The sequence below is a fragment of the Podarcis cretensis genome, assembly GCF_951804945.1.
Source record: "Podarcis cretensis genome assembly, chromosome: 5".
Classification (NCBI taxonomy): domain Eukaryota; kingdom Metazoa; phylum Chordata; class Lepidosauria; order Squamata; family Lacertidae; genus Podarcis; species Podarcis cretensis.
The window spans coordinates 86,913,381-86,926,236 of record NC_137174.1 but is presented as its reverse complement, the minus strand read 5'-3'; the positions used below and the strand labels follow the sequence as shown (position 1 = coordinate 86,926,236).

Below are 12,856 nucleotides of genomic sequence, written 5' to 3'. Positions count from 1 at the left end.
GGAAAACCTGATTAACTTGTTAAGAACCAAACTCAGAAGTGCCACTCTGAATACAACCAAACTTGATCACAAATTACAGGGGAGTTATCTGACATCTAATATGCCACCATTCATATAAAACAGAATTTAAAGAACGGTTTATTTAACAGAAATACTACTCACCTCATCATCATTTACTAGTTCCTTTTTCACAACTTTCATTGCATAAATGCGCTCAGTCTTCTTTAGCCGAACCAGAAGTACTTTCGCATAACTTCCTCTCCCTATAACTCGAAGTAGATCAAAATCTTGGAGACCCAGACTGGAAGATACTTTACCACTTTCTCTAATACTTGTTGCCTATGGGTAGATGGAAACATTTAAATAGAACATTTAAATTTAAATAGAATTGCCCTGGGTAATACTGTCAGATCTTTGAGAGCTTTCCTGACATCAAAAATTATATTAACAATAGGCTAACTGAGATGCATATGTTGTGTTGGAAGTAAGTTTCTTAGTATTCTAGAAATGCACAGATAACTTAGTAAAATACCAAGACATAAAACAATTAGAATACCTCCTTTTCTTCACCAACATGGTCCAAACTTTCATGACTTGAAGGATGATAAGGAATTACTAAAAGTAAAAAAAGTAAAGATAATATCAAAATTACAGGCAAATTGGCAAAGTCTGCTAGAACGTCCTACAAATTAATTAATTTTGCTGTGTTATCCCAAACACAGCCATATTACGAAGTCATCTTCTGTACATCCACAGGGAACCACACAGTAAATTACATGAAATTAAATGGGTAGGCATGGCTGTGCCCGTTCCCTGCAGTTAATGGAACACACTTCTAAAGATGGTTTTATATAGAGATCACAAATAAATGATTCATTTAAAGTCAGTGAAGAATATACATTTTTGCTTCTTGCTCACGGTAGATTTAAAAAATAGAAGATTGTATTCAACACTGCCATTCTGCTCATGCAGAATACTTTTGCCTACATGATGGAACTTCCTCTCCCTTGAACCCTCAAAATCTGTTCCAAGAAAGTCCTGCTGTATAAGTGGAACATGCACAGTGTTGGATAAAACCCAGAAATTATTATGCAAATAAGAAGCACTAATTCATTTTTTTTTGGGGGGGGGGTCCACATTTTGTCCTTTCAATATAATTACAGAAAGCACTGTTCTTACCTGGTTCCATGTTATCAAGATGCACTGATGAAGGATCCATAGACTCCTACAAAAAGTCAAAGAATAAGATTACAACTTTTCTGTTTTCTACAAGGAGCTATGTCATTGTCTCAAATTGCAAAACTGGCAGTCTAAATCTAAGATTTCAATCCTATGCTCTTGTACTTGGGAGTAAAATCCCACTAAACAGAGTAGGGCATTCTTCAAAATAATTAATGCACAGACCAGACTACATAAATCTTTGATAAGAAGCCACAAGGTCTGGTGCAAAATTTAAGGGCCTCACAATTTTTGTGTTTCATTCATTGAAACACAAATTCAAAATTCAATCAAAATTATTATTGTTGTTGTTATTTAATAATAATTACCCACACTTCACAGTAAGGTCCCAGGCCTGATTACAACAATAAAACCCAATATTAAAAACAGTTTAAAACAACTTACAATCACAAAAATGAGGTGGGTTCTCAAAATATACATCTCGAGTTCAAAAGCTAGGATCGTTTAGTTACCAAAATCAAGCAGGATTGAAGTGCCCATATTGGTATCTAAATTCACTTTCACAGAACAGTAAAGCAAACCAGCTGTGTTATATTTTAGTGAGGCAATATCAGACATCAAAACCAGAATCAAAGAAGTGAAAGTCAAGTGTGGCATTCAGCTTTTGTGCTCTTCCAATTGTTCCATCTGTACAAATTTATCAGCTTGTCAAACAGAACCGCCCCCCTCACCTCCCCCAGCACACTGGTCTGGAGGTTCTCCAACCCCCAGAGCCTATTTTGGGGATATGGGGGGAAGCCCCATTGCATATGGAAGTCTTAGCACAGGGCTTACACTAATGGGGCATGTTAGGCTAATCCCACCCCAGGTCCCCATCACAGTCTTAGTAAAACCATTATGTATACTTGTGTATTTATATGCACATTGAAGAAGGTTATAGCTATCAATATCACTTACTTGTGGTAATGCGTGTCGGCCACATTCTATGCTGACCAGTTTGTGACATTTTTTGTGAACGAGGAGTTTACAATTGATGCATTTATATCCCTGGCGTCCCAATCCCCATATCCTATCAGTGCAGATGGCACAATGAGCTCTCTGAAAAACAAACAGGCAAATGACCATTAACTAACAGTATCTAGATAGTCTCAAACTACGACTCATGCAATAGGGTATCTACTCACAAAATACCACACTGAAAAATCTGATAACCTGTTGCTCTGAAGTTATGGTTAAACTAAATAGCTCACAAGTGCTCTTTTTGTGTTGTTTCTGGCTATCTCAGGGTAAAATTATGTTCCCCACTACATACATTTAAAACGCTCAGTTTTGTTAATTTGGTTTTTTAAAAAATTATTTCTCCCCCTCTCTATTTATTCTCTGGCTTTTTGACTATATACACATTTTTATAACACAATGATGAGATAACCAATCTGATTAAATGATAATATATATAACAAATTCTGAGCATAAAAAATACCCAATTTTAAGTTTTGTTGAATCTCTGTAAAACAGCATCTCCAATACCTGAGTTGGTTGAAAAGGATACAACTGCCAGTGGTTATCAAAAACTACTGACAAAAATATCAAGTAAGAACAAAAGGGTTTTACTCCCTCTATTCACCTCGTGATGAAGGTTATCTATCAGAGCTACAAAGGCTCATTCAGTCCCATAACCATGTCTGAAGCCAGATTAAAATGGGTCAAGATAATCAGTTTCATCCAAGAGTGCCTGATATGATATGAAGTTGGTTTAATACCCCTGGCTTCTTTTTGCAATCACAGTTTCCTGTTTCAGTTAGAATAGGAAAATATTATTTAGAGGCTTCCATGACTGACTGCTTATGTTGTGAAGGGACAAGTCAAAGGGGCTGCATGCATCAGGGAAATGGTGGCTCATCTCCTGGGTTATTAAACAGAAATACGCTTGTCTCAATGTGGTGGTTACTATGTGTGAAGCACTTTGTATGTTATAAAGCACTATATAAACATTCCTTGGTTGTCAGGATCCTTCATTATCCATGATCACCGGACTCGTCTGTAGGGTACACTGTACTAACAAATAAGGGTGCCCAATATTCTGTAGAAGTTGGGCTTTAAATACAATACTTTGAAATCCCAGCATAAACACTCAAGAGCAAAGCTTTCTCCCATTTAAAGGACTTAGCACATTTTTAAAGCAGCACATTTAGTTGAAAACCACAGGGTGCTCAGAAATAAATAGTCCTACTGATGAAGTTTTATTATATGGAAAACTAAATAAACTCTGATTGGACTTGCAGCTGACAAAGTAAATTTGATCTTTTAAGGTCTATTTCCTAATTATCAGTACTTATATAAAAAGGCATTTAATATCTCAGGAGGACAAAGTCCATTTCGAAAAGGTGATACTTATTAAGAGAGGTTAACTACAAAAGAAAGAGCAGTCTCAGTAAAGTCTATTAAAACCTACCCTGTTGAATCGCTTGGCTTGGAAAGTGTGACCATTTGCACAATAGAGCTTTCGCCATCGCCGTGCACCTCGACGATAAATAGACTCTAGGGGGAGAAATTAGAAACAATCACACAAAAACTCCAGAGAAGGCTGCTTGCTTTGTCCCTAGCTATCAAACTGAGCCCAGTTTCAAGAATTATGCAAGTCAAGCATATGTAAATAGATTACCCAAATATTTAACAATTACTTTGTATTTATAAAGGTTTTTACTCTTGTGTATCACATAATCTCAGTAAGCCTTAAAACTGGCCTTGAAGGTTGCCTAGCGTTTTTATCCCCATGTTATGGATCCTGGGTGTAAGCATAATTGTATGATAGTTACTAGCTTGCCTATCACCATCAGTAACACCACAGATAAAGTGAGATTTAAACTGGAGTTTCTTGGGTCACAGTTTATTTGATTAACCACCATACTGTACTCCCCAGTCAGTCATAAAGTTGAAAGTTATGTATATTTTTAATTTAGGTAAAATTCAGGGAGGCTCGTCTGACACCTTCATTACATATTTTTAGATGGCAGGTGAAAACAGTTCTTAATAACCAGGCCTTTGTCTCATTAACATTCTATGGCCTTTTAAATGTGTTTGTAGAATGAGGTTATTTGTTTTTGTTTTATTATCTATTTTCTGTTCTCATTTTGATTTTTATGCTGTGAGATCTTTGGATGAAGAGTGGTATATTTATATTTAATAAGTATAAACAAACAACTCACTCCAAAAAACAAAAACACAACAAGGATCCAGATTTTAAAAATATGATAACACTGCATATTTCAAATAATTATACTTACTATCTTCCCCTGGACAGGGCATTCCAGGCCTTTCTGGTACACAAGGAAACACTGGGGGAAGGGGGAAAAATCAGTAATACTACATTAGCTATTATTTTAACGATATGTGAAAAGATAAAATATGCATCAGAAAACAGTGCCAAACTGCTTGGTTGCATGAGCAGTGGCCCTAAGTTACAAAGGAGAGAATTGAGCATTCAGTGACATCTAGGGCACATGCAAACCACATATACGAAGTCACATTTCAAAAGCCATCTCCAAATGTGTTTCTAAAGGACACATTTCAATTAAGAATGGATCACATAAGTGCCTCAGAACGGTAATTAGCATTCATATAAAAATAAAAACGTTATCCATGGCATTTATATTTCTCCCACTCAACTTCCTACTAGCAAGAAGTGTAAAATCTATACGATAGTTGTTTCAAGTACAACAGAACTTTACTAGAACTAACTTTATTAGCACTAAACAAAAAACTAATGAGGAAAGCCTGTGTGTTCTCCATTCCTCAAATCAGGAGTGGATGTGCCAAAGTGATGTCTAGTATAGTTAAAAATATTTTTGTTTATTCCCTCCCCGGAAAACCTTTTGCATGGTAAGAAGGCAGGTGGACAAATATGGTATGTACAACAAATATCCCTAAACAAGGGTAACTTGCTCCTTCAGTCTTTGCACACAAGTTAAGTGTTTTTTAAAAAACAAAGCTGATTAACATTTAAATATTAAAATAGAGGTCATTCATGCAGGCTGAAGAATATGTTCCTTCCTTCCTTCCTCTCTGTCCCTCCTTCTTTCATGCATGCATGCAAGCACACACACACACACACACACACACACACAGTATTATACCATGTTACCATGTATTAGGAGTTCTGAATCTTTGTTTAGTTCATACAACCGAAAAGCTTCTTCCAATTCCAGCTGAGAAGAAACAGTACATGGATCCCCTAGAAAGAAATGAATTCATTCAATGAATACAACTCAACTTGAGTCAAGCTGCTCCTTAACATATTCCTACAACCAAGGGTAATATTCTCTTTAGAGTTCTTGATTATGTCAGCTCATGTTTCAGAGAGACTACCTAATTGCTTTCCAATCTAAAGAAGGAAAATTATGAATTGTTTATTTTTAAAATATTTTGACTTAAGCCTAGCAAACAAAATCTGTCATTACACCCCCACATTCACTGGATAAACTAAATATGTGCCAATTTTCCTCTAAAAGTATGTTTCTTGTAGTTGCATTAGCATATCAGATTCACAATATTTTCTATGATAGAGTGAGTCTTTTAAAAAGAATATAGTTCTCGAGAAACACTTTCCTCCTCCCCACTCCCATCCTTTGAGATTTATAGGTGCGGATTTAATCTATTTTATATGCCAATAAAAGAAGCCATAAACAAACTTTGCAAGGCTTACATTCATGGAGGATATGGGCTTCCAATGGTTACTCGTTATGATGGCTGTATACTACCTCCAATCTCAGAGGAAGCATGCCACTTGAGGAACAAGAACAGGAGAAAACTTATGTGCTTACGCCCTGCCTATAGACTTCCCATGGGCATCTGGCTGGCCACCAGAAAAAAACAGGATGCTAGACTAAATGGGCCATGGGCCTGATCCAGTAGGGCTTTCTTTGTGTTCAAGGCTGGCTAAAGTTATTCTCACAGCTACACAAAGAATAACTAGCTTTTTTTCAGAGCCATTTCACACATTAATATTTTTACATGCAAACATTTAATGACTTTAACAAACAAGTTTGCAGACATGTATGCATGCTGAAGGGACGCGGGTGTCGCTTTAGTCTAAACCACAGAGCCTAGGGCTTGCCGATCAGAAGGTCGGCGGTTCGAATCCCCGTGATGGGGTGGGCTCCCGTTGCTCGGTCCCTGCTCCTGCAAACCTAGCAGTTCGAAAGCACTTCAAAGTGCAAGGAGATAAATAGGTACCGCTCCGGCGGGAAGGTAAATGGCGTTTCCGTGCACTGCTCTGGTTTGCCAGAAGCAGCTTAGTCATGCTGGCCACATGACCTGGAAGCCATATGCCGGCTCCCTCGACCAATAGAGCGAGATGAGCGCCGCAACCCCAGAGTCGGTCACAACTGGACCTAATGATCAGGGGTCCCTTTACCTTTACCTTTATGCAGGCTGAAGAGTTGTGAATGAGAACAACTTCTTGTTGAAAATATCAGCAAACTCAGATTTACAGATACATAATACTATGTGAAATGGTTCTCTTGAGATGTAATGGCTCTCTTTTATCAAACTTCACAATTTCTGTAAAAAACATCTTTTTCGCCATCCTACATACCATTTGTATATTTGGGAATTCATCCTAAGTCATTTGAGATACAACTGGCACCCAAAGCTAAAGGACATCTCTTCCTTTGTACTGTGCTCAAAACTGATTAAACAAGGCAATCTAAGACAGACACTGAATATTGCACAGAAATGAATTGTAGCAATTAAAGAAGAGAGTTTTCATTCAGGGATACTAAGAGAACAAACCTGTTTTTCTTCAGCCAAGCAAAGAAACAATTGTGGTACAAGTTTAGCAAAACAAAGAACAAAAAAAAAAAAAAGAAATGTGAGCAGGTGTTCTTAAGTATGCCTGAGGATATTTAGTGCTTACCAGAATTAATGTTTACTTTGTATAACAATGATTCTAGGTGTGCCAAGGTTAAAAAGTTGCCTGCTCCACCTCACCATCTCAACAAAATCCTTACTTTCAGAATGAAGGAAACAGGAAGAACAGTCAAATGAAGATGACATTGTGCTCTTACACTCCAGTATGAACACATCATCAATGACTCACAACCTACAAAACCATTACATTAAGTGTAACACATCAGGTATGCGGACTCATGGGTGTGTTTATTGTTCAACCCTACAATCTTAGTTTTGTTACAAAGCTTAGGACTCTAGCTCTCACATGAGTGCAAAGAAGTGGGAAAATATGGAAGCAATGGCTGCAATCCAGTCTGGTGTCTAGGTCACTTTCACCAATGCAAATAAAGAAACTCAACGATAGTATACTTTCAATTCACATAATTTCTCTACTGAACTAGGAACTCTGAACTGAGATTAAATACCAGGAAGTTTACATTGCAAGTCATTTGGGAAAATAAGGAACTTGTTTTGCAGCTTCCCAATCCTGTAATTTTATTTGCATGTGTTTTCCCTGGCACACTCTTTCTCTATACTCCCCCTCAAAACTTAACTGTGGTACATTTCCGCGGCAGCTTGAGCTAATGATTTTATTGTAACTTACTGACCAGCACACAGGAAAGCTTTTTTCCTCTGCAGGCAATAGTTAAAAAGTTTGCTATTTTGGAAGAATAAGTGACCTATAACTAAGGAAGGCATTTCTTGAAAATGCATTTACATAAGACACAATCAAAACACATGACAGAAACAGCAAAAATCAATACCAAAGCTTAGGAAAGGAATATGATCTTTCTTGGTTCATATTACATATAATTTGGTGACAATGAACTAGATTAGCATATCGAATTTACTGCCCTAAAGAACAGAGAATCTTAAAACTTCTCACTTTATACAGTACTAAGATGTCTCGAGTTCTCCTTCTCCATGTTTATAGTTGGAATGCTCTGAAAACTGACATGCCTCTATCTGACACATGAAAGAGGTCAAATAGACTGCTATGGTCTTTCTTTCTTTCTTGGCTGGCAAATAGAGGCTGCAGATGAAATGAAATGCTTTCTACTTTGGTCGTGGGAAGTAAAGCTGGGATATTAGGTAGAAGCAGTGATTTTTTTCTTTAAAAATGTTTAGGGGTACTCTCATTTTCCAACTCATATTGAAATACTGCCCCTTAATGAGGCCAAACTTAGATTCACAAAATGTTTAGGGGTATGTGTACCCCTGCGTCCCCCCGAGAAAAAAGCACTGAGTAGAAGATACTAGTATTTTATGAAGTAGTTCTGCTTTGTATCATCTTACCTTCTTCATCGATCCACTTCATGGTAAAAAGCTGTTCATTATCAAAGGCGCACATGTCTCGAACTTCGTTACACAATCCCTCAAAGGAGATGGAAGGTTCAAAGTAGGTTATCATAATGTCACTGGAAAGAGTCCAAACAAATAGTCTATTAATTTCAAAACCAAGGACCTATTTATATTGCATCTACTCTATTTGCTTCCATCTGTCAATGCACATGCATTCGTTTACCTGTGTGTTTGAGTCTTGAATGCATTATTCTTAATGTCTATCCTGCTATCTAAGCCAGGCCTGGTACAAAAGTTCAGTTTCTAAGCAACACACCAGCACATGTTTGAAAAAGAACTTCTGTTTTATATACCAACCTCAACTGTTAAGGTGCTCGTGATTTCTACAACACTGCTTGTACCACAGAAATAGTTAGCAGCCTAACCAGACTATCATTTTCTCTTAACTAATTTGATTCCTGGCATCATTCAGGTTTTAGAAAGTAATACTTGGTATTTAATGAGACTATAGAAAAGTATTTCCCATAAAATGTGGATACTTAGCAACAGTTCGTAAGAGACCCATACAAATTATACATGTTATATTTTTCTCATGCTCTAAGTACCCTACATTTTCAAGTCTGATGAAACAAATTCATGGCTACACAGTTCATACTTGAGATGCAGAATGTAATCACAGAAGCATCCAAAAAGGCAAATCTTGTAGTAATGGGTGACTTCAACTACCCTCACACAGACTGGATTCATATGTGTTCCAATCATTGTTGAGAAATGCAAATGTTGAACCCAGTGAGAGATGTTAAGTGTTGTTGAACCAATTGGGAGATGTGACCACAGTTATTTTAAATATACATGTAAATGACCAATTGGCAAGAATATCCCATACAGTGACATTTTAAAGTCAACTTTAAACATGGGATGGATCCTATCTCTTCTGTTCTGGGCTCTGAAAGATATGGCTTTCTGATGACTTGCAAGAATCACATTATAAAACACTTGTAACAAATGTGAATAATATTGCAAAATATGTCCTTGGAAGTTTTTTGTGTGTGTTGGCAATATGCTGCTAAAAGAGGGACAATGAACTGTGGAGAAAACACTAGCAGTCTTGCTGGGTGTGTAAGACTGTTGGTTTTGCTAGGATTTGGAATAATTCAGCAGATTTGGCAGTAGGATAGCTATGGCATAAATTGAACAGAGCTTAGTTTCTAACTAAGTTCTATTGAACTGGTTGGGGTTTACTAATCAGAACAAACTTTACAAAATCTGGTAGCCTCTATATTTCCTTCTAAACATATCTCTTATTGCAAATAGTTTTTAACTTTTAAAAAGGGGCTTTAAAATCTTATTATTTATTATTACAATTATCTCTCACCTTTCCTTCAGTGAGCTCCCTCTTCATTTTGTCTTCACAACAACCTTGAGACTTAGGTAAAGCTGTCAATTTATGCTAACTTACTCATGTATCAAGCCATGGTCTGTTATCTCTGAGCCAAGTCTGGCTATACACCATGATAGGTTTGTGTTGCATTAAAATACAGTGGTACCTTGGGTTACATACGCTTCAGGTTACATACGCTTCAGTTTACAGACTCCGCTAACCCAGAAATAGTGCTTCAGGTTAATAACTTTGCTTCAGAATAAGAACAAAAATTGTGCTCCTGTGGCGCAGTGGCAGCAGGAGGCCCCATTGAGTGAAAGTCAATCACCTGGTGAACTTATTTATTAATCTGACGATTCCACAGTAATAATTAGCAACAATTTATAATCGCATTCAGCTAGAATAACAGTATCAGCTTTAGCCCAGTTTAATAGGCATGAGTTATTTGCCATTGCTTTCTCTCCACAGATTGAAACCAAGCCATATACATAACACACAGGTCACCACAGTTCAAGAAACCACAGTCAAAAGACTATGGTTCCACGTGAATTAGAAGCATGATGGTAAACACTCCTACTGAGCCAAGAAACATACCAGATTCTGGCTTGTTGAGGTGTCTGAATGCAGGCTTGATGTTTTCCCCCTAACAAGCCATGAGCCTGGTTTCAGATGTCACAACAAGTGGGACTCTGGCTTGTTTCTCAGTGGTGCAGCAGCAGATGCAGAAGAGAAGCAGAGTGAGAAATTTTGAGCAGCATACACAAGCATGCTGGTTTAATGTGACATACGAACTGGGCTATTGTGATGTGCTAAAATAGCTAATGCAGTTGGCCATAATAGTAGATTAGAAAGGAGCATTCTTGTGTAGCAACAATGTACAAATAAACAGCATGTCAGAATTGAATGCATGTAGCATCTTGCAAAGCACACATTATCTGCTAAACAAGGTCTGAGGAGAGCTGTACAACATATATTTGACAAGCATGTTGTAAGTATAATTGGTGATAGCCAGACTCTGAACCCAGTGAAATCCATGGACTTCTGTACTTAAGTGCATTGAGCTCAATATTTGTACACAGATTATGACTAACACTAGTTATCATCCAAAGTATTTAATATTGTAAGACTTAAGGTTTAATCCCGATCATTATAGGCCAACCATCTCTGGGGGAAAGATGGCATCTTTTGTTGTAACTAATTCCACAAAACGTAATTCCAGTTTGTTAACCTATTTATGCAAAGATCATGAACCAACACCCTATGTGACTCATTTTAGCTCCAGATGTACTGATCTGCCATAGACTGCATTTATAGTCCCAGGTGGAAGTTAATAGAATATCTGAAGGAAAATTTCCCATGTATTAGTGACCTCAGTTACAAAACATCTTAAGTTTTCAATTTGCAAATGACATTATACTACTCTTGCCTGACATTTTAAGATCAACAGCATTAAATATCCAACACACAAAACAGATGTCTAAACAGTTTTTAAACAAAGTTTAAACTGATCTCATTCTAGAGACCAACACAATTGTAAAGCACCAAATATATGTGTTTCAGACTAGAAATCTTAGACTGTTATATTCAGTGTGCAGAGTTTCTAAATTTCCTTCCAGTTAAGAATTTCGGGTGAAGATAAAATCATAGAATCACAGAATTGTAGAGTTGGGGTCATTAGGGTCATCTCGTCCAAGCAGGAAAGTTTTGCACAATGTATTGCTTGAACCCATGATCCTGAGATTAAGATTGTCATGCTCTACCAACTGAGCTATTATGCAATTCTGCCATTTTTCAAATAGAAATAAATAATTTTACAGTGAACACCACCTGTAAGTATTCCTCTATATTAGGAAGAAGGTCTTGTCTGGCATATTACATTAAAAGTGTAGCTCTAACCATATCTACTAGAAGTCCTATTGAAATCAAAGGACTTTATCCCCAGGTAAGTAGGGTTAAAATTGCAGGCTGAGCTTAGTGAGCAATGGTGAGAGCATTTTCACATTAAGAGTCCCTCCTTAGAAAGCCTTTGCCTTTTTTTGTTTGCTCTTCTTGACTTGACATGTTTGCTTACTTAACCTTCCACTTGTTTTAGAAGAAAATGTTTTGACTCTATGGTTAACTAGAAATAAAAACTTTAAAAATATTTCTTTCAAGCCCCTTTTGTTATGAATGAGGCAAATGCAAGTGTTCTTAGTTCTCTAATTCTCGAAGAAGTAGTATTATTAAAACATTGAAGTTCTGTAGTGATTGTGTGATGTGGTCAAGAAGTGCTTTCCTCTATCTTGTCTGCCAGATAAAGCATACAGTTCTAAGAAAGCTATCTGGGAAAGCCTACTGTGAATACAGAGGTTTATAGTTACCTTAGTGAGAGCCCTAAAAACAGATTCCTACTTAAACTATGATTACAAGGACAGCGACAAGCTTGGTTTTAAAGCTGAAAGATTAGTTCAGTAAAGTTCTAATAAAGCTAATTTTTATCATCAACAAAAGCAGTACTATAAATTTAAGAGGTCACTAGGCTTTTTATTTAAAATATTTATACAGGAATATATCCAACATTAGTTCTACTCATAATAGATCTAAGTCAGTCATTGGGTAAAACCCATACACACTGCCTTGCAACCTAAATTCTCAAGGAAGCTAGAGACAGGAGCACACTCCACAAATATTTACTTCAGTTACCATAAACTGTATGTTCAGAGACAGAAGAAGGAATGCACATTAACCTTCTTTTAACTAATTAATTTTCCTAAATAAAATCTAAACAACTTCCATAACATAATTAATTTTTAATCCCAGCCTGTATCTGTATTGTATTTGAAAGCCTTTCATAAATGGAAAGTGATTCATAAATGAAATGAATGTATGAATAACTTATATGCAATTAGAAAACATAAGAACATTTTTATTTTACCACAAGAAACTTCTTCCCTTAAAAACAAAATGTTGAGTATTGTCTTTCATTTCAATAAATTTTATCATTTTTACAGTACTCAAATAAAGATTCCAATTAACTTCGAAGTAGCTCTGCTTCTGTCTTCTTTA

General features: G+C 36.6%; 2 protein-coding genes across 2 annotated transcripts in view; both read right to left on the bottom strand.

Annotated features, from left to right (window-relative positions):
• GPR160 (G protein-coupled receptor 160) overlaps nt 1-12,856 on the bottom strand; it is a 333,442-nt gene that overhangs the window by 224,838 nt on the left and 95,748 nt on the right. The window lies entirely within an intron of this gene.
• Nucleotides 1-12,856, bottom strand: part of PRKCI (protein kinase C iota) — a 29,890-nt gene that overhangs the window by 11,702 nt on the left and 5,332 nt on the right. Inside the window, exons 2-9 of the mRNA XM_079977951.1 lie at nt 8,425-8,546; nt 5,321-5,410; nt 4,464-4,514; nt 3,632-3,717; nt 2,137-2,277; nt 1,180-1,225; nt 557-615; nt 163-339 (exon numbers count right to left, since the gene is read on the bottom strand). Of these exons, the coding sequence (XP_079834077.1) occupies nt 163-339; nt 557-615; nt 1,180-1,225; nt 2,137-2,277; nt 3,632-3,717; nt 4,464-4,514; nt 5,321-5,410; nt 8,425-8,546 (772 nt within the window). The remainder of the gene's footprint in view (nt 1-162; nt 340-556; nt 616-1,179; nt 1,226-2,136; nt 2,278-3,631; nt 3,718-4,463; nt 4,515-5,320; nt 5,411-8,424; nt 8,547-12,856) is intronic.